The 21,518-nt window shown below is 32.4% G+C and overlaps 1 protein-coding gene across 1 annotated transcript in view; it reads left to right on the top strand.

Moving 5' to 3' along the window:
* The window catches only part of LOC149783473 (MAM and LDL-receptor class A domain-containing protein 2-like), a 173,174-nt gene that overhangs the window by 72,991 nt on the left and 78,665 nt on the right, over nt 1–21,518 (top strand). The window contains exons 46-61 of the mRNA XM_089931714.1: nt 860–1,013; nt 1,399–1,559; nt 2,474–2,554; nt 4,496–4,840; nt 5,507–5,653; nt 6,021–6,163; nt 7,588–7,795; nt 11,312–11,428; nt 12,270–12,620; nt 14,306–14,464; nt 15,201–15,542; nt 17,430–17,513; nt 17,804–18,139; nt 18,458–18,565; nt 19,165–19,287; nt 20,424–20,614. Coding sequence (XP_089787840.1) covers nt 860–1,013; nt 1,399–1,559; nt 2,474–2,554; nt 4,496–4,840; nt 5,507–5,653; nt 6,021–6,163; nt 7,588–7,795; nt 11,312–11,428; nt 12,270–12,620; nt 14,306–14,464; nt 15,201–15,542; nt 17,430–17,513; nt 17,804–18,139; nt 18,458–18,565; nt 19,165–19,287; nt 20,424–20,614 — 3,050 coding nt within the window. The remainder of the gene's footprint in view (nt 1–859; nt 1,014–1,398; nt 1,560–2,473; nt 2,555–4,495; nt 4,841–5,506; nt 5,654–6,020; nt 6,164–7,587; nt 7,796–11,311; nt 11,429–12,269; nt 12,621–14,305; nt 14,465–15,200; nt 15,543–17,429; nt 17,514–17,803; nt 18,140–18,457; nt 18,566–19,164; nt 19,288–20,423; nt 20,615–21,518) is intronic.

The following is a 21,518-nucleotide window of genomic DNA, read 5'->3' on the forward strand; positions in this document are numbered from 1 at the left end:
ACGTAGCAATTAATGCCAATTTTCACAGTACAATTATCTCTGAAAATTATATTATAAAACATTATAAATTGTTAACATACAAACCAAATATTAAATTTTGTATGTTAGTGACATCAATCCATATTGCTGAGAAATAATATTTCAAATATCTTTAGCACATGATATTCTGAAATGTATTTTTTAATATGAAAATGCACAAGCTAGTACTAAGTTCACAGGCATTTGCTAAGTACCACTGTATTTTCGTTTCTCTGCTTAAATGCAAACGTACTGAATATTTTACCCGATATTTTCTAAAAAGCTAAATCTAGGGCCATGTGAAATTAAGGGCCCACTTTAATTATCAGATGCTATTTTGAGTACGTAGCCATATTATATCCAGCAGTTTATTCTTCAAAAGCAGCTTAATGAATGTATCTGCATATCGTTAAGTGGTATTGCTACCACATGTATATGACAGCCGGATATGTCACATGTTCCTTTCTAGAAGATTGTGTCCAACATTTACAAAACAAATGGTAATATTTGATGAAAATGACACCATATAAATGTCATGATTAATACAACAAATTCTTTATAATTACCGCCTGCAATAATAATTAAACAAATCCAATTATCTGTCAAACAGCATGCATGTGAATGAAATGAATCCATTGCAATCTACGCAAAATTATTTTGCTGCATGCAAATTAAATGTGACTTTACTTTTAAATAAAACATATTAAGTCTGTGTAACAGTGGATTTCTTTATATATATTCTGAACTATTGATTGTTACTTAATTTAATTCTCCTTTGAAAACATATGACATATCTTTCATAGAACTAATGCAGTATCCTCCTTACAAAAAATTATTTTAGAATACAAGAAAATAATAGAAGATGTTAGGCTGATTGGTGGAACTGAACATTATAACGGCCGAGTTGAAGTAAAAATGAATGGTGTATGGGGAACAATTTGCGGAAATATAAATTATATGGCTGCTGCACTGCTCTGTGAGTTCATGGGATTCAGGTAAATTGACCAGCATTCATTTTAAGACATTATTTAGTTACCATAACAAACTCGACAAAGACGGCAATGTTTGTGGGAAGTGCTTAAATGTCATCCTTTCAGCTGTGTTTTTCAAATACGCTTTCTCCATCTTTCTCCATTTTTCATATCCGATATTTATGTTAAATGCTATTTATTTGTAAGTTCGATCCAATATTTTTCAAATTTAATTTAGTCGTGAAATAAACTAATGGCTAGATATACGATTTATACATGATTACCCATCATAATGTGATGGCCAATTGTTTATACACAGAACAGGCCTATCTATAAAATGTTTCTAGGTATTAAGATATTGGTTGTTGTTAATGATTGAAAGGAAACAATATGTGCCTTCTTGATTCAGTTCGCCTGCACAGCTAATGTATGGATCAACATATGGAAGTGGACCTGACCATCTGATATCAAACATTGAATGTGAGATGAATGAGAAGGACATCAATAATTGCACGATTGAATATTATAACGGCTGCTACTGGTTTGAAGAAAGCATGGGTCTTCAGTGCTGTAAGATTGTTTATATTATATGTTACTTGTATGCAATATGTCTTCATTCTCTTCTTTAAGTAATTAGAACGGGAAGAACTTTATTTTATTGATTGTTACTGCATGTTGAAATGAAGATTTATAAGCAAGTTTCAAGTTCAAACATTTGAAACCTTGCTTGCGTTATCAACCGCTCTAAACATTTTACAGTGTTTTACATCTGCATCGCATTTCAGGACAAGCATACATTTCGTTTTTATTGTTGCTTTACCACAGGCATTTTGCTATACAATAATGTGAGTATCTCATTTTGTGAAAACTATTCTGAAAACTAGTGAATTATACAGTCTGGCCTGGAATCTGTGATGATAATGTCTCCTCTTGACTTAACTATGGCGTGACCAACACAACAATACTTGTTTCCAAAGGTAAAGGAATAACAATTCATAGACTGTAATTAGGTTTAAGTCACATTTTTATATGACAAATAACGTATTTTATTTATTTTATCCCAATCATAAGACGAAACGCAAAACATAAATTTAATTATAAAGTAGAGGAACATATTGTGTTTAGAACTTCTGAAATACATAATTTACATTCGGATCGGATATTAAGCTTACTTTATAGGTAAATATATACTTTTATCTTTAAGGACATTTTTGTATACATAAAAACATCATGTCCTTAAAAGCTAATCACTGCTTGTAATAAAAAATGTAATTGAATGAACATGTTATATATAGCGTAAGACTAGCGCAATGAATTATAGAATAAGGAAAAAGTAGCAGTAATTCAAATTTGCGTAGGTTCAGTCTTTTCAATATTTACAACCTGCAATCTACATTGGCATGATACGCTTTGTTCAAAACATTTTTTTAACACCATTTATATCTTAGGTCAAAGACAAATATATAATTATTTTCAACTTATAGCTCCATCATCTGTTAGCTGTACGTTTGAACCCTCTACATGCGGTTACAATGGCGAGTACTGGATGATTGATAAATATACTGGTAAGAGTGGTACAAATACATAAATATCGCATATCTACATATTCATACATCAGTATTTCTAATGATGTTCCTGTTATTGCTTATATTTGTCTATCTAGGTATCTTTCTTTTTATTTGTAACATTTGTAACATTCCACAACATACCGTTATACCACTGTCTAGATCGAACGTGTGACTGTATAATATGGCGATTTACTTCAGCTTAAAGATTGGGATCCTTTATCTTTATACTGAGTGCTCAAGTACGCTCGCCTTAAACGATCACTGCCATCTTACGTATGTGGCCCTGGGGTTCGAATCTCTGGTTCGGACAAAGAGAGTATGTGATAAAGATTGTCAGTAGCTTCCCGTCGGTCGGTGGTTCTCATCGTGATAATAATGTCATGTATCAATTAATATGCGCTTAAACATGGAGTCAAACCCGAAACAAGAACAACTGTTCCGATATTGATGTCAACTGCCTAACTAATGATTTCCTTTATCATATTGTCGCAGAATAGAAACCGAGTGGGTTTTAGGACTAAATGAATAAGACAAACACAATGTGTGAAAGATCGAAATTTATGAAAATAATTGATAAAGAAAAAAAATGGTGTAAAAATTAAATGATTCTCTCACGCTTTCAACATATGATTTACCCAATCACTTTACACAAACGTTAGCACAGTGAAAGTAAACAAAGAATATGAACTCAATATGACATACAGATCCAAGAACCTCATTGACTGCATATATGTTTTCAAACAGTATTATATACTACAAGAGAGATTCACATTGCCTCAAGTATGGACTCCAATTAAGATTCAAAATAATCTTATGATATTGAAATGTGTTTCAAAATAATGTCTTAAACTATGAGAGAGATTCACATAATCTCTTGGAACACAACTAAGATTCAAAATAATCTTATGAACGCAGCTAAGATTCAAAATAATCTTATGAACACAACTAAGATTCAAAATAATCTTATAAACATACAAATGCGCCCAATTAGAGCAAGAATTGAACGAAACGTATGCCTCTAGACCCCTTGTACAGTCGCACGATTCCTTGGGTTGGCCCACACTCTTATCGGCCACTCGCACCCTTCATGCATGCACCATATGTACAGTCATACGTATACACACGTAGAGACAGCATACAATCCCCTTTTGAATTAGGTACATCTTCGTCTGTGGCTCAGACATACGTACTTCCATTCATACGTATCGACAGCTGGCAGCCTTAAATACTCTGGAAACTCCAGACAGCTCTAAACAGCTTCAGATAGATCTAGACGTATCTAGTAAACTCTAGTCAGCTCTAGCCATATTCACAGTCGCAGTCACAATCAGCTACAATAAAACCAAACTGGTCATAATAATAGTTTCTGTGAAATCTCTAGATATATCCTACTACATTAACCTCTAATAGTGACTTATAATTTAAAGTTCAAATTTGCGTTGTAATAAATGTATTATTACGCGATAAGACATTAGAAACCGAATAAGCTTCGCAAATCAAATGAAATATAAATTTAACACTTACCCCCATGGCTGGAGAACAACGGAGAACGTGCACTCCTTGACGTGACACAAAACAACCAGTGTAGGTTTAGAAATTGATCTTCTTACTTAAATCCATGGGATAGTGAGCAATAGTCAGGGTAAAATACCCGTGCATATCATGTTATTAATGTCCCTTTGTCACAAGTAATTTCCGGCGAGGTACATGTTAATACAGTCATTTACCTGGAAAAACACGCATTCACCCACGATAACGTTGTACGCATGTACAACGAAAAATAGTCAAATAGTTCTACAGCAAAAACGTTCCGTTTTGCCTAAATCTGTGACACATATGTTATCATCTATCAGTGGTGTTTATGATTTACGTTTAAGTTAATATCATTACGATTTTATTTATAAGCTAATTCAAAGCTTTGCTTAAAATTTTTAACAGGTGGAATGACTCTTTCTCCAGCAGCTAAAGAAGGCACCACAACCTTCCTTAGATCTCCTGTATTCACACTTCGATACAGTGGAAGTATTTTATTCAAATACAGAATAAGTCGAGCGGCAAAAGGAGCATTCGGCCTAAATATTACGTATGATGGTGGTGAAGAAAGTCTGTTCTCAATAAATGCAGAGTACGATGGAATTTTTAGTGAATGTGTAGAACTCACAGTTTACAGAGACCGGAAGCTGCAACTTGTTTTCTATGCAAATAGAGGACAGCCATTTGACGGAACGAATCTGACTATCACACTACTGGAAGTAACCTTGCAGCAGACAGCCTGCCAAAAAGGTATAACACGTGTATTTAATTTACTACGTAAAAGTCTGTATATATCCTTTGAAAGAATTTAATGAATATCCTAATATTGATCAGCACATAATTTGGTCCTAAGGTAAGCGAAGCATTTATTTGGTATTCTGCATATAACTACTGCCATTTATATGTGATCTCAGAAGGAGAAATATTAACATTATGCAATACGAAATGCAGGAACTTTTTAATATGTAAATGGTGTCCAAAACTCGAGACAAAGAAATTTATCAAACCGTTCCATAATATATCTTAAGAACTCAGTCAGTATTAATAATTATTATTTGCAATTTGCGCATATTTATTATGTATATTTAAGCGAACATTCAAATTCAGTAGTAAGTTTTTATACGTTTTCCATTTAGAAATGATTAATACACTTGAACTGTATAATATCACGTAAAAGTTGAAGTACATTGCTAACAAATGCACGTAAAATTATGACCATTAACTAGCTTCAAAGTTCATATATTGATAAAAAAATAAATAATTTGCGCAGAATAGTATGATATATATATATATATATATATATATATATATATATATATATATATATATATATATATATATATATATATATATATATGTGTGTGTGTGTGTGTGTGTGTGTGTGTTTTAATAATCTTTCATTTTTCCCTTTGTCAGAAATGTGCACATTTGAAAGTTTAAACAGTTGCCTTTTTTCCTACGGGTGCATTGATCATAATGCCTACAGATTTCATCTGTCCACCGGCACAGTATTTTCGCCTTTCACTGGACCCAATGCAGATCACACATATAGAAACAACACGGGTAGATATGTTATAGATTTTTAAAAAAATAAAAACTGCCATATGCCTGAAATTGATGCCAAGAAATGCATCCTGCCGTTTAATGGCTGTAAATTAGATACGTGCTAAAGATGTACTAGAAGTGTTAATTCCATTATTCTGTCTCTTTTTGTATCTTAAACATAAGCAATCATGGCCCAATTCTTGCATTTATTAATATATTATCTCTTAGAAAAATACAGATACGTGATAGCTGGACGGCTAAATTGTTAATTATTAATGTTGTAGACTTCCTAAAGTACTAACTACTTTGTTTAAATCATTTTAAGCAGTTAGTGGTGTGATTATTAGCCTTGTGATATTCCATAGTATGTTCGTGTATATTTTAGGCCACTATATGCTAGCTGATTCAAGTTATGGAACTGCGGGAGATTCAGCATCATTTTCTGTCTACAGCTATTTTGAGAAAACTGAGAATCTGTTTCTGCGATTCTTCTACAATTTGAATGGACAGAATGTAAACTCTCTCGAGGTATGGTGTTCTACATAGGAAGTGATCTCTTTTTAAAATAAATTCAATTCGAATTACATAGGTGATGCTTTGATGGAAGAACATTGTTTTGGTGGCAATTATACTCAGTCATAGTCACACACATTTGGTTAGTGTTTAGAGAACAAAATGTCGAATATAGACAAAATTGATTCTACCTTGTACAACAAATAAACCTCATATAGCAATTTCCAATGCCTCATACATGTATTGTTTCAACTGTTATCACATGTTGTAACAATTAACGAAAATCAAATATATCCCTGAATATTATTATCACAATTATCTGTCAATGGTCTGAGTTAATTGAAGAACATTTAGAATTAATGTACATTTGCTTGAGATTTCCATTCTGCTGCAAATCCTGATTACATTTCGTTCAACTCTCAATTAATATACCTACGACTGTATATTTTTCTCAACTAGTTTTCAACGTTGAAACCTTGCTTCATAGAGAAGAAAAAATCTTAGTGGTAGTACTCACTTTGAAAATGAACATGAACTTTGAAATGAGTATAATTGACAATATAACTATCCATATTTTCTTTCGTTCTGCGTTGATTTTATTTTGTTTTAAGTCACTTATATCTCAATTCTAAAAATTATATCTTCATAATTAAGGAATTTGTTCGCTCCACTACTTAATACGCAGGCATTACTATCATAATACAACTCAGCATTTATGAGCTAACCTGTTGCATGCTAAACTATTCCATTGTCGTTCAACTACAGAGGCATTCCTCAGTAATTAAACATAAATGAGAGTGCGAGGTCGCTTTCGTGAAATAGAAGCTTCAATAAACTTCTGCAATGTCGCTTCATCTCTGCCTCAGTTATAGCTCCCACCTGCTTATGGCATGTGGCATTGCGAGAAATAAAGGGCGGCATCTTCTGCACCATTTCTAGATGAAATACCAAAGCGTCACGATGATGTATTGTCTTTAGATGATGAGAAAGCAATTTCTAGTCGCCATTGTCAGTTTTGTTTTTCGATAGTTTTATTAGCGGTTTTCAGTGATATCATTACGTCTTTAAAGACCAATTAGTTACTGTTTTACTTTACAACGAACTTGTTAAGATAATTCAAACCAAATCAATCTTATCGCAAGTGCAGAGAAGTAAAATTAGGCGTCTTCATTTGGCTTTGATACAAAACAGAGTGTAATCATAATTTAACGCTTTAAAAAAGCATCCACATCAGTGTAGTCTTCCAGCTTTGAATAATTTGTAAGAAGAGGTAGGGGGCCTTGGCATTTTCTGAATTGTCTTTTACTTTCTTGTGTTTAGTTGCCTTTTGAATCAAATGAAAATTTAATGAACGTTTTCATAGCATTTTGAGCGTTTTGGAGCGTAATTTCAACATGATGATCAAAGTGCACTACATCCCATTTTTCTCTCAATTTAAGGTTTTCTTAAAAATGGAGAAATCTAACGAAAGCAAGATAACTGAAACCCTAAGCGGCAATCATGGACCAAGCTGGCATTTGTCCTGTACAGTTCTAAATATCTTGAAGGAAGGAAAATATGTATTGGTATTCAAGGCAAAAAGGGGCAATGGCACACAAGGAGACATTGCGATCGACGATATTACTGTCACTACAACGCCTTGTCCACGTACGAATCAATCGTTAATATGTTATATCATTTAACTTGACTTCTCATTTCTATCTCTCATGATATGATGTTAATAATGTATCCATGGACTATACACAGTCGGGGAGAGTGAACGGCATTGATCATTGCTACATAGCATCCAAGGCAAAACAAACATTCAGGCTTGGTTACGCATTTACAAGCATACATACATATATACATACATACATACATACATACATAACCTCATATATGTACATAGAGTACATCTAATTTACACATCAATGATAATTCGAGCATTGTAGAAGACGAACATTCTTGGGCTTAGCGGATTATTGAGCATTCTAGCAGACATTTAAAGACGTTGTAATGCCATTTATAAAGGCTTTTCAAGACTGTTTTGCGCAGTGAAGTTGAGATTGTATCGGTTATTAAAATATTTCTATATGTTGAGTTAAGTATTACCACAATGCATAATTAGCGAAGACATGTCTTTATGTATCCTAATATATGCCTTCGCATTGCGTTTATCGGGTCCAAATGAATATATTCTTCCAAAAGGAATGATTTATTTTCATGGGATCTAAACACAGTGACAGACTATTTATAGTTTTGTACTTGGTTTTTCAAGTATTTTTGTTTTTCTTACAAGCTGCTATTTTCATGTCGAAGACAACGATGATGATGATAATGATGTTTTTATTATAATTGTTTTTATTATATTTGTTATTTTTATTATTATTATAGTAACAGTTATAGTATGTTCGAAAAGATACAAAGACGGATCAGAAAAACAATAAAGTAACGTATCCTGAACACTATAATTCTACATACTATAATTGATATATAAATAAAGGAAAGGAGGCTTGAATAATAAGACATAGAGGGATGAAGACGCACGTTATATGTCAATATTTTTTTTAACCACATATTAAAATAGACTTTGTCTATAGTGTTTGCAGTTTCATATTTTTGACATTATAACATATAAATATATCACTTAATGTGATTGTGATTGGACCAAATATGCCCTATAAATTATTTTCCAGTATTTTCGTTATTGATTAGTTGCGACATGGGGAAACGTTTTAAACCCGTCATCTGGATTTTCTTGTTTTCAATCACCATTTTGGCCGCCATTTTTGTATTCGAGTCACGTAAGGATTTGGGGGAAAATGGTCTCGTTGGACAGAGTATGGCCGCTTTACAACAATGGGGCTTATTACATCAAGTATATGATATTACAACATGAAAAGTGGCTAAATCCCCAAGACAACAACATCAGCAAGAAATAAAGCTAAGGGTGTTGTTCAGTTCATAGCGAGTGAAATTTGTTTGCATGTTCTGCAGACTGCCTTTCCAAGTCAAATACGGCAAATATCCTGTCACAAATACATCTAGTAAATATTGGAATATATGCTTCAATAAATGAATATTTCAATAATGTAATGTTTAGTTGTGAATGGGACATGTTATGTAACGTAAACAAGGACCGTGTACTACAAACACTTACATCACAAACATTCTGTGTTGAAAAATGATTTTGTCTGTGTAAAATGTTATGTTTGTTCGGAGGGACGCTTCTTCTTTGACGTATAGATTGTGAGAACAGTATAATCAACTTTTAAACATTAATACTAGTTCAGCTTTACTTGAGACTATTTTCTACACACACACAACAAATTAAAGGTCCAACGTCTGTCAGAATGAACGAAATTATTCGCAATAGTTTGATATTATTCAACTCTTTTCATAAATTCAAGATTAAGTCCTCTATATACAAACAATATATATTGCATACGCATGATATTTGAGACCTGCGAGATTCATGCCTCAACTCCATGTTTAAAGCGAAAATCAGTAATAGTGTCACAGGACTATATCACAAACCGAAAAGGTCATACTTGATTATTCTAATTCATCACAGATTTTATTCAGGAAGAAAAATTTGTGTAGATCTTTTCTTTTCTCCAATATGACTGAAAAGGTGTCAAAAGAAGTAACAATATCGGCACGATTATTTCTTTAGATATATTGATACGTCCATAGATATATTATTACTCCCATGTTATCTTGTTAATTTCTAAAGTACATTGCCTTGGTTTTAAAAAAAAAAACTATTTTGATAGTATATTCTCATTTTGCGACTATTCCAAATATAATAACAATATAAGGATGAAAATATTCTTCATACTATTCATAACCTAAAAGTCACATATTAAAGAAATTGCATTTTTATGATTAAAGAGCAACTTGCCACTTAGCCTTTGTTATTATTACTTTTTTAAAATTAGTGTTATATTTTTAAAGTTCAAAACTAGACTTCACCACTCTGATCTGAATAGTTTTCCAATCTAGTTATTTATTTACTATAAAGCCTACAAGGTGTTCACTATCATCCAAGTCTACATTATTTTTCAAACCATTTTATCTTACAAACGAAATTGCTTAATCTATTTTCACTTAAATAAATTACTTTTTAGATATAATATCTTAATTTTTAACTTTGTATTTCCTTCATGATTCCAGCCATTGTTCTTATTACTTATTTAAAATTAGTGTTATATTTTTCAAGTGAAAAACTAGAATTGAACACTCATTTCATTGGCAGAGAGAGAGTTCCAAATGGCAATCCTAATATAGAACATAATTCTGAAATATTTCAAATCTGGCAGGAATTTGCTTGTGAAGTTTGAAAGTTGCTTTCGAAAATTAGACATCTCAAAATTCCATTGCGTTAGACGAACAAAGAATAAATACATCAGGTATAACTGAATTATGGTTTGTTTGCACTTAATGATAAACTTAACCCACATAACTAAAAAAAAACTACACAGTGTAGGTTGGCGTCATTTCCTTTGTCGTATACTTCTATGTACCATTTTACTTTTCCAAGTAGAACAATATGTTCAAAACCATTTCATAGGGACTCAAGTTAAAATAAACTTTATGTTCAACTCATTCTATTAAAAGGAATATTTTTTCACATACTAAAGGGTCAGCTGATAATGTAATAAATTCCAACATAATTATTATTATTATTATTATTATCATTATTATTATTATTATTATTATTATTATTATCATATATATATATATATATATATATATATATATATATATATTTATAATTGAGTATGTTAGAAAGTATTACAGAATCAGTTGAACCTTGAATAGTTTATTTTTAGTCTTCTCTCCACACACACACACACACACACACACACACACATATATATATGTATTATACGTAGAAGTGTTGTTTTATCTATATTTGGCTCACCGTTTAAAAAACAAGGTACGCAAATTAATGTAATCTATATCTTTATATACCTTGTCCTCTTGGTTCCCTGAACTTCTGTACAAAAGATCCTCAACTAATAGAATACAGCAGAGTAAACTCTTTGTTTATGTTTCAAAATGTTTCCACAACAAGGAAAGTGTCATCTTGTACTGCCTTAACACAATTGATAAGCATCCTAATTCTCTGTGATGAGTTTATGTTCAATTCTTAATTAAATAATCATTTATGTATTACAGATCCGGTTTCTTGCGACTTTGAAGAACCATACAAGTGTGGATATATCATTAATTCTTCCGTTTACTACTGGGAATCAACCAAATCATACGTTTTAAATGTATTAGGTCATCTTGATGGTAAATTACATTTTTTTTGCAATCATTTAAACATTATTTATGAATGGGGGGTTGAAACATTTTATTGTACGACTGTGATGTGGCTTTATTCCGCCAATAAGAATTGAATCCATTGAATCCATTTGTTATGTGAAATACAGTCTGACCTTTGTATTTCCCAGTTGAAAAAAAACTTCATTTATCCCTTACTTTAATACGTCCCATAAACGCTTTCATGCTCTAGATAAACCATTTCAAGCAGATGATACATGTATACTTTTAGATGTATTGTCATACTATCAAATACTATATAAGAGTGTATCCCATAAACGCTTGATAAGAATTTTCAATTATGAAAATATTCCGTCAAGAATTTAATTTTATCTTTGCAACGTTTGAATAGTCTGCCCTTCATGCTCTAGATAAGAAAATTTCAAGCAGAGGATACATGTATAATTTTAGATTTATTGTCATACTATCACATCCTTTATACGACTGTATACTTTCTTTCGTCGATTTCTTTGGAAAGCTTGGATACGAGAGAAGGGTTTATCATTTTTTTTGGACCCCCCCCCCAAAAAAAAAAGGACCACTTAGTTATAATGCCATGTACCGATATATTCATAGACTGTGCATCCTCAATCGGTGTTAATCATTATTTCGATTAGGTTTTATTTTCACTTTCCTTTGCAGAATCCAGTAACAAAGAGATTAGATATGAACTATATGCTACCGACTTTTCTGCATAACGTGTACCCAAACTGTTTCAATATTTGAGTTTTATTTTCCTACTGCATTTACGACATCTATACTCTTTTTATTTGCTCTGTTTCATTGACAAATTAAAATAACTTCTGTGCAGGATACCACATGCAAGCAGTATCAGATTCAGGCATTGAAGGCGACAGAGCTGTGATACAGAGTCCAACGTTCGATCTCACCAGAAGTACCAAATGTGTTTTCTTTCAATTCTATATGGCTGGAAATGATGTCGGAAGTTTGTCCGTAACAGTCTCATACGATAACGGAACTAAGACAGAACAAGTATTTTATATATCTGGTAACCAAGGGAATGAATGGTTCCTGGCTAACGTTCCACTCAACTACACTGGGTACGATAACGTTTCTGTAATTTTCACTGCATTCAAGGGACAAAACGGAAACAGTGTCGTCGCCATAGATGATATCGTCATATCTGAAAGAAACTGCATTTGTGAGTATGAACAACTACAAAGACCTCATTGTATAGTTTATAGGAACATTTTTATATCTTTGTTGTTCCCGCGTAATACTCCAAACTTCCGTTGGCAAACTAACCAATACAAACAAACAAGGAAAAGTCATCTTCCAAATTCATGTGTTCCTATGCAGTTAATCATCTGTCATCTTTGGTTCTGAATTAAAAGGTTCTAGAGCTGCTTTAAGAATTTAATTTCCACTCTCTCTCTCTCATTAGAATGTACGAATATGATGCATGCCTGGATTCAACGTCTGTACAGCATTACTGATCCACATAAACACGTTGGGAATAACACACAATCATTACAATCAACAATATGGTTCTCATTAGAAAGATAATATATTTCCTCATGCGTATTAAATGTGTTCAAATGGATGGAAGCAGTGAGGATATATTAGTAAAAGTGTAGATAAAAAACAAACATACTAAATGTTACCATCATTGATATTTCAAATTTCGCCATCATGGATCAGAAATACGACGCAAAACACATTCTTTGTCCAGCATGCGATTCGTTCTACGGCAAGAATATGCATATTATTCAACTGTTAAAAGTAATAAAACATTTCATTTTCAGATTTTAGGTTCCATAATCATTTCAGATAAAATAAAATGTTTACTTTATTCAAATTGCCACATATTTCTTATTCAAATAATAACACCGTAATATTCATATTAAAATTAATATGTTGCTGAAATTGTAAGCATGCCAGAGGTCAGAATTATCTATCCCACCCCCGCATTTGGGATCGATTTGTTCCAGTCTCCATATGGACGAATGATAAATGGGATCCCAATTCTAGAGCGCTGGTGTATTTAACTCTGTGGTGAAATGCGACCACATCCGAATTAAGTAAAAAGGAGCATCTCATGTTTTGGTCCAACATTAATTTTTCAGTTTTGTCTGAGGTTAGCATGTGTAGAACCGTTTAGAAATCATTCGAATATAATACGGCTGCAGGAGTTAATCATTTTCTACCAGAACAACTCAAAATACAATGAGTAAAGCTGTGAACGTTAATACAATCGGTCAATAAGAATTCATAATATAATATATATATATATATATATATATATATATATATATATATATATATATATATATATAGAGAGAGAGAGAGAGAGAGAGAGAGAGAGAGAGAGAGAGAGAGAGAGGGTGAGAGAGAGAATTATACCTGATATAGTAAACTTACATGTTGAAACCACACCAATTAATCGTTGACAGCATCAGTCATTGACTTTTATTAAGTGATTTTACATATATCTATCAAGAAAAGGCAAAAGCAAACTTTGCCTTCCTTGATGATTATTTCATACTGAATACGATATAAATAATATTCCAATCTTACTGCACATTTCAATCAATAGTCGAATCATTACCTATTGTGCAGAAAATAGTCGAATCATTACATATTGTGCAGGAAATAGTCGAATCATTACATATTGTGCAGGAAATAGTCGAATCGTTATATATTGTGCAGGAAATTTAGTGAAATAATATGCATATGACAGTTATGCCTTATTTAGAAAAAGAAAAAGACTAAGTTCGTTTCAAGATATTTCCAGGTTGCTGTCTCATATGCGTTTTTACACATATGTGCTGAACCGGTACATCCATTTACCATTTCATCTGATTCTTTTGTATCATTATTTTTCAGCTGGAATACAGCATGATACATGTGATTTTGACAGTCCCTTTACTGGGGCATACCAGTCAGATTGTTTCTATGATTCTCAATACCAGTGGACACGACATGTCGGGCCTTCTCTGACGAACGGAACTGGTCCACAGTTCGATGCAAATGGCGATCCAGGCGGTAACATCTTTATGTCATTGCTATTTGCACTTGTCGTATGTGGAAATAAATTTGGCAATTTAAAGCTAACATTTAGAATAACTCCCTGTTTGTAGTTACTAATTATTTCATTGAATAGTATACTCTACTCTTAAACCAAGCTGCTGTCTGCACGACTAATCTCTCAAATGTAATTTCGTTAGTATCAGGAAATACATTTTTGGTATCTTACCTGCGACAAATATACATAATGGACTTTAAAACTAGCAATATAGCCAACATATATAAAAAGTCAGATAAATATCTTTTAAACTATTTATTATATTCAAATACAGACTGTTGCAAAAAATCTTAAACATGAAATAAAGCTTTTACTTTTTAAACGAATTCGGGTTTTTTACAAAATATACAACGGTCGTATAATTTGTTTCTAGAAAGAAAATCATGAACAAACTATTCAATTGTAATTAATTTTAGGAGAGCAGGTTTTCCTCCATTTTTGTGTCAGTTGTGTCTAAAAGTAAGCAATAGTAACTGTTCACAAACTAAACACGTTATTAATTTCAAAATGAGTATATTTTTATTATATTTCAAGTAGTACTAAAACAACAGTTCTATAGACAACATATTTGATAATTACAATGTTATTATATATATATATATATATATATATATATATATATATATATATATATATATATATATATATATATATATATATATATAATTTGAGCGGTTAATTTTACTGTGTTTACAGGAGCATACTTAATTGCTGACAGTTCCTTTGGAGCAGAGAACCACTATTCAATCGTTTTCTTCCCGGGTATTATAACATCTTCGACCACAAAAGTTACCTTTTACTACCATATGTATGGGCGTGACGAACAGGTAGCCGATCTATCTGTCATATTCGCCACGGAGGCTGCATCCTTGGTGCTCGAGGATTTGTGCTGTGACAACGAAGACATATGGAAATTCAAATGTGTTGCACTCCCCTCCACATCACATGGTGTCCTACACTTTAAAGCGAAGAGGAAGAAAGGAGTTTTTGGGGATGTAGCGTTAGATAAAATTGGCCTTCTGGATGGAGACTGTCCTGGTATGTATTGGTATGCACTGATGCAAATATGTACAGTCTTATAAAGTGTTTAAATCCATGCTACATATTGATTTATTATATGCTCATATTTGTCTATGTTAACCTTACAGTGTCAGAATTGTGCAATATTTTACGATATTGCACACCTTTTTTTGTATTAGGAACTACTTTGGAAACAAATTGAATGAACTAAAGCAAATGTTTCTTGGCCTTTGCAGCTGCTTTGCAATATACCGCGTTAACTTGTTTGATACATTGTTTGGGATTTAGGCTAGCAATAGAAGCCAGACAGGTCATAACATTGCTGGGTCCGTACAAGTAGCATGCAAGCGACAAGGCATAAAAGTGTTTTCTTTAGCCAATGATAAGAATGGCAAAAGATAAACTTACAGTTTTACATCCTAAATTTCCTCGTAATGTACTTTCTCAGTTCTGCAAATCCGAATTACACGAGCCATGTTTATGGGTTCCAAAGCATGATTACACATTTCGAAATCGTACTGTAATTTCGTCTACATTCCAAGAGCAATAATTCCCTCCTTACTGCACTCAAAATGAAATGAACAAATTCAACTGCGTCTTTATGGTATATACATTGAAAGAGTTCATATTTTTCCCCACATTGTGATTCCAAAATTCAATGACAGAACACAAATACACTTGCAGATAAGTCCGGACGCTGCTTCATTGCTGCACAGATCAGATGTTAATTCATGCAGAACTGACACAGATAAATCCAGTCTAATCACTCACAATACCAAAATATATTAATTTCAGACCAAATGGAAAGGTTGTTGCAATGCGCATTCATACACAATATGACTCTCCATTTCAATTTTAAGTAGACCAAAACACCATTTTCTTTCCAAAGTGATGTCAGGCGCGCGACAAAGTTCATATTTATCTGGGTGGAGTTGTGTGCGCATTAATAATGTTGTTGTTGTGTACTCATGAATTTGCGCCGCTTCTGTGTTTAGTTTTGGAATGCAGCATCAATTCAGCTCCTTTGTTTCTTGTAGTGTATTTCTGTTTAGGTAATCAAGCCTTGGGTATAATAAGAAAATGAGCATATAACAAAATGGTTACTGCATTTGTATGGGATAATATGAACTAGTTTTGTTAGATGGATATATTGCACTCCCAATGTTGTGCAGTACATCCATCCGATAAACACGTTATTATTTCCCCATACAAATGCAATAACCTATAAATATCAGAAAAAATCGTTCAGAAGCAGAAGAACATGCCTGAAGATCAGGAATGTGCATGTCTTTGCATGAACATGTAATTTCGATTTCAAGTTAAATGAGGTTAGATTGCATAATTGAGCTATCCTTTTAAAAGCGTTAACAACAAACTATGATACCGATATGTTGATTTGTATATAGGTTCCTGTTCTAAGTTGGAAATATTATACACATACTATACAAATGTCATAATTAGATGTACTGTGTCATGTCTAGAGATTTCATAAGATTACTTATTTAGGCTATCATGAGGTTTTTAATTTTTTACATGACCTTATCACATATAATTATTTGAGACCGACTCCTAACCACAATGTGTCCTCATTTACCAAAGTAAAAATCCCCTTTTCGTACAGGTGGCCACCTAGGAAATCTATATACTATTTTGTTATATATTAGATTTCAATTTATTTATCTAAGTTAGATGATGGTGTTTTTTTCGAAGATCTTTTCACCTGATTAACGTTAATTTGTTTTGTGTAATAGATGCTAGAGTGTATAGAAATTGCTATCTCACTTATCATCTAATGATTTCATATTACACACCAGCGAACCATGATATTTTACTCTGCATTTCCCAAGCTAATTATTGATCATATCAAAGATTTGATTTCTTGTTGAAGATAACCCTCTTTTCTAGGTATATCTGTGTCATGCAATTTTGACCACACTGATTTCATCTGTGGATACCAAGGGACCTGGACACGGATAACAGATGGTTCCAGTAAGCATTTATTTCTATGTATTGCCAGACAACGTTAGAATTATAGCAGCGAAGCAATGTTGTTTCTTCAATTGATTAAGATCGATCAATGTATCTAGTGTGAACAGCAAAATTATTGCACATAGCGTTTTCAAAGTATGATATGCTGATTGATACATCATCATTCAGAATAAAACGAAAATGATGTTATCTTAATAAACGTAAGCAAATTTGAAACCTTTCGTCAGATATAGGATATATGTTTTCGCCACAATTTAACCTATAGTTGTATTGTTCTTATTTTTGTTTAGATTACTTCTTGAGATCAAACGGTAATGACAAGTTACGTTCACCATATTCAAATCTGAATGGATCAACCTGCATCACCTTCAATTACCAGTTGCTGACAAATGATTTTACATCAGGACTCATTCTTAACCTACATTACAAACTTGCTGCAACAAGCCAGTTTGAACGAAAACTCCTATTCAATCTAACTGGACATCAAGGCCCTCTGTGGAAAAAAGGTCAGATCCAAGTAAACGAAGAAGGCGCGTTGTCATTTTACATACAATTTTTATCTTCCGGAGCTGGGATCTTTTCTCTCGACAACATATCGGTCAATACAGGATTATGCAGTCCACTAGGTAAGTACCTAAACATAAAAAGAAAACAAATTAGTAACCTTTTATTATACCTTAATTTGCATAATATATTCTTCTTTCAGTTGCAGGTCTGAAATTAAGAAAACATTATAAACTTCAGATTAGGTCCATAGTTATCAAACATATCAAAAATATTTTTTCTTTTCATACATGTGGAAAATGTATTGCATGACAAACGCTAATGCGAGACAACCATATTCAAGTTAAGTTATATTATATTCAATAACCATAAATTGCTACATCTTAAATGATAACAAATATGTATTGTAAATGAAATAAAATATGTCCTTTCCATTTCAGAATGCACCTTAGATGAGTTTCATTGTCTTGAAAAGTGTATACCTTCCGTCAATGAATGTGATAAGAAAGCTGATTGCGCCCTTGGAGAGGATGAAGAGAGAACATGCCGTATGTTAAACATTTTATCATAACATTTTCTTAACGTTATCAGGAGAGCAAGCAAGTGATATATTAAGCCGTTGTTTTATTCCAGTCTGATATATAATCAAAGATCCTTTAAGGACTAATCTGATACTTTTTTCTTTAACAATCTGCAGATATCTTCTAACTGAGCTAGGTGCATTTTCTTTGACTAAACTCAGTGAAATATGCTGAGACATAAAAATGTTACAGCTGTTAGTTAATCCCTAGAATGTGATTTAAACCTTTCATTTACACAAATTATATATTCCAACCTTAGTATATAGTGGACATAAAAGTATACTTCAGAAACACGAATTTATCATATTATGGTTCCACCCTCATAAAATACCATCAAGACTTAAAGTGTTATTATATTCAATAAAATTTATTAATATGCTTTATATTAGATAGAAATAACTCCATATATAAGGCAGTGTTGATTTACCAAACGTAATGCCTCAGCATACGTGCTTTTATGCGCTATTTGTTATCATTGTAACGATGAGCCAAATATATTAAAAAGTGTGTCACACCTGTAATTGTCTGCTGCTATTTTCTTTTTTAATCTAATTTTACATCTGAAGACCCAGATATTATTTGCAACTTTGAAACAAGCTACCATTGTGGCTACAGGAATATGAGTTCATCTGATCAGTGGAACTGGGTTGATTCAAGATCATCTACGTTAGATGATGATGGTATATTTGGTAAGTGTAAATTAGTTATTATGTTCGTGTAAGGTTGACTTGTAGTTTGTATTGATTTTATATGTGAACAGCTAATTTGATTCACATTAAAAGTGACCCCAGTCTATCACAAGGAATCAACATTAAAACAGCAAGATGACGCATGCTTTGTGCAATTATTACGTCACAAAATACGAAAATTTTCCTAACATTTGAAAAAGCTGTGTCCATCTCTCCATATTTATATGGGCCTACCCTCCGGAATTCTTGTTCTATCTTATAACTGCAAAGGTCTTTGCTAAAAGCTTAATAATATAACTGATGTGGTGTATAACTTAGACTGTTCCAGAAATGAAAACTTTTGTCCCTCCTCCTCATCGTCTTATTCTGTTCTAGGTTTTTATAGTAAGGCTGTTTCATCATAAATATTTATTGAAATCTTAACATCTGAAATGAAATCAGATTTTTTAAGTTGTTTTCTCTTTTAATTCGAGAGGATTTATTTCAATTACTGGTCGGAATCACAAAGTGGTCATTAATATTTTCAAACTAAATTAATATTTTGGGATATTGAGACTTCATTTAGAGGCATGTTGTAAATATAAATATCGTTATGATATATCAAGCATGTTAGCACATCAACACTATTCCAGGCTATTGATAAAAGAGCACATTCAAAATAATAACTTATTCAGAAAACCACAGGAATTCAGTTGGAATGCTTTATACTTTCTGGACTTGAGGTAGAACTTTTATGACCTTTTCACGTGGTATTCAACTGAAATAAACCATTTGTTTAATTTTACTGAACGTATTGTTTTTCGTTGTTTTCTGTAACTTAATGTATGAGTATAGCGTCGCAGCATTATGTATATATGTGTGCGTGTGTGTTTGTTTTCGTATGTGTGCCTATCTCAACTAATATATATATATATATATATATATATATATATATATATATATATATATATATATATATATAGTCTGTCTATTTGAGTTTCGGTGCATAGGCATGGCTTATTTTATTGACCATTTATCTATCTATTAAAACAATTTATAGCTATTATTGTAATTTCTTTAATTTATGTTTAAATAAGATTGAGTGAACAAATTTGTGGCCCATTATTAAGTATTTGTTTATATATTACATATTATAGGTCATTTTCTCCTTGCAAAACCATCATACTATACCGCGATGAGTCTGAAGTCTCCTGTGGTAAAGATTAAAGAAAACAAATGCCTCCGTTTCGACTACTACAGTACTGGAGTTTTAAATGTATCTTCGGATCAAATCAGTCAGACGCATTGGGTAGATACTAACCCATACAACTACTGGAGATCAGGACAAGTAAGAAACAAATACCGTTATTGCACATGCACACATCAAGACACATAGCCAAGCAATGAGCAGCAATTATCACCCTAAAGCTAACATGCACATCAAAACCTACTTACATATATTGGGTATTTAATATTTATTGAACTTTGATGTTCTAATTCATGACTAATATTTGGAGATCCTTGTCTATACATTATGTTTTAAGACTGGACTGTTACTCCTGTGTTTATTTCAGTCTAGCCTCATTTTTGATCATGACGATTAATATGTACCATGATAATACAAAGGTAAGAATACACTGACACCCAAAACAACTCAGAACAGCTCAGAAACAGCTCTCGCTTACTGATAAAAGGCACACAATGTGAAGATAAATTTTCAATGTTGCAAAATGTATCAATCAAAATGTAAATGTTAAGTATGCTTACATTTAACCTGATGATCTCTGCCATATTGTGATTATGGCAATAATTTTATCATATCAGGCCGACTCAGTTAGTTCAATTAAATAACTTACCGTACATATTTCGTATTTGTTTTCAATCAATCTAGAAGGTTTGTAAGAAATGTTATTATGTTGTATATCTACCTTATGTCGTTAGTTTATATTTCATAATCTTACATATATAATGAGAAATAAAAGAAAATTCGCGGCTGTGAATAACAGAGATTAGCGTTTCTATAGCCAACACGTCAGGATAAGCACATTTAATCTGATGCAAAGATAACAACCCCCACAGAACGAGTGAATAGTCTCGTTTTATTCGCCCCATATTTGACGATCTGTCTTAATTCATTATTCTGAATAACAAAGTGATTCGGATTCTCAACATTCAGCCCATCGTTTCAGTGAGTGGATTATCTTTTATGTTTCTACTTGAGTTTACATTGACTAAAAACCGCTCATGTGGCC

The sequence above is a fragment of the Sinohyriopsis cumingii genome, chromosome 14 (assembly GCF_028554795.1).
Source record: "Sinohyriopsis cumingii isolate HCF-2022 chromosome 14, ASM2855479v2, whole genome shotgun sequence".
In the NCBI taxonomy this organism is placed as follows: domain Eukaryota; kingdom Metazoa; phylum Mollusca; class Bivalvia; order Unionida; family Unionidae; genus Sinohyriopsis; species Sinohyriopsis cumingii.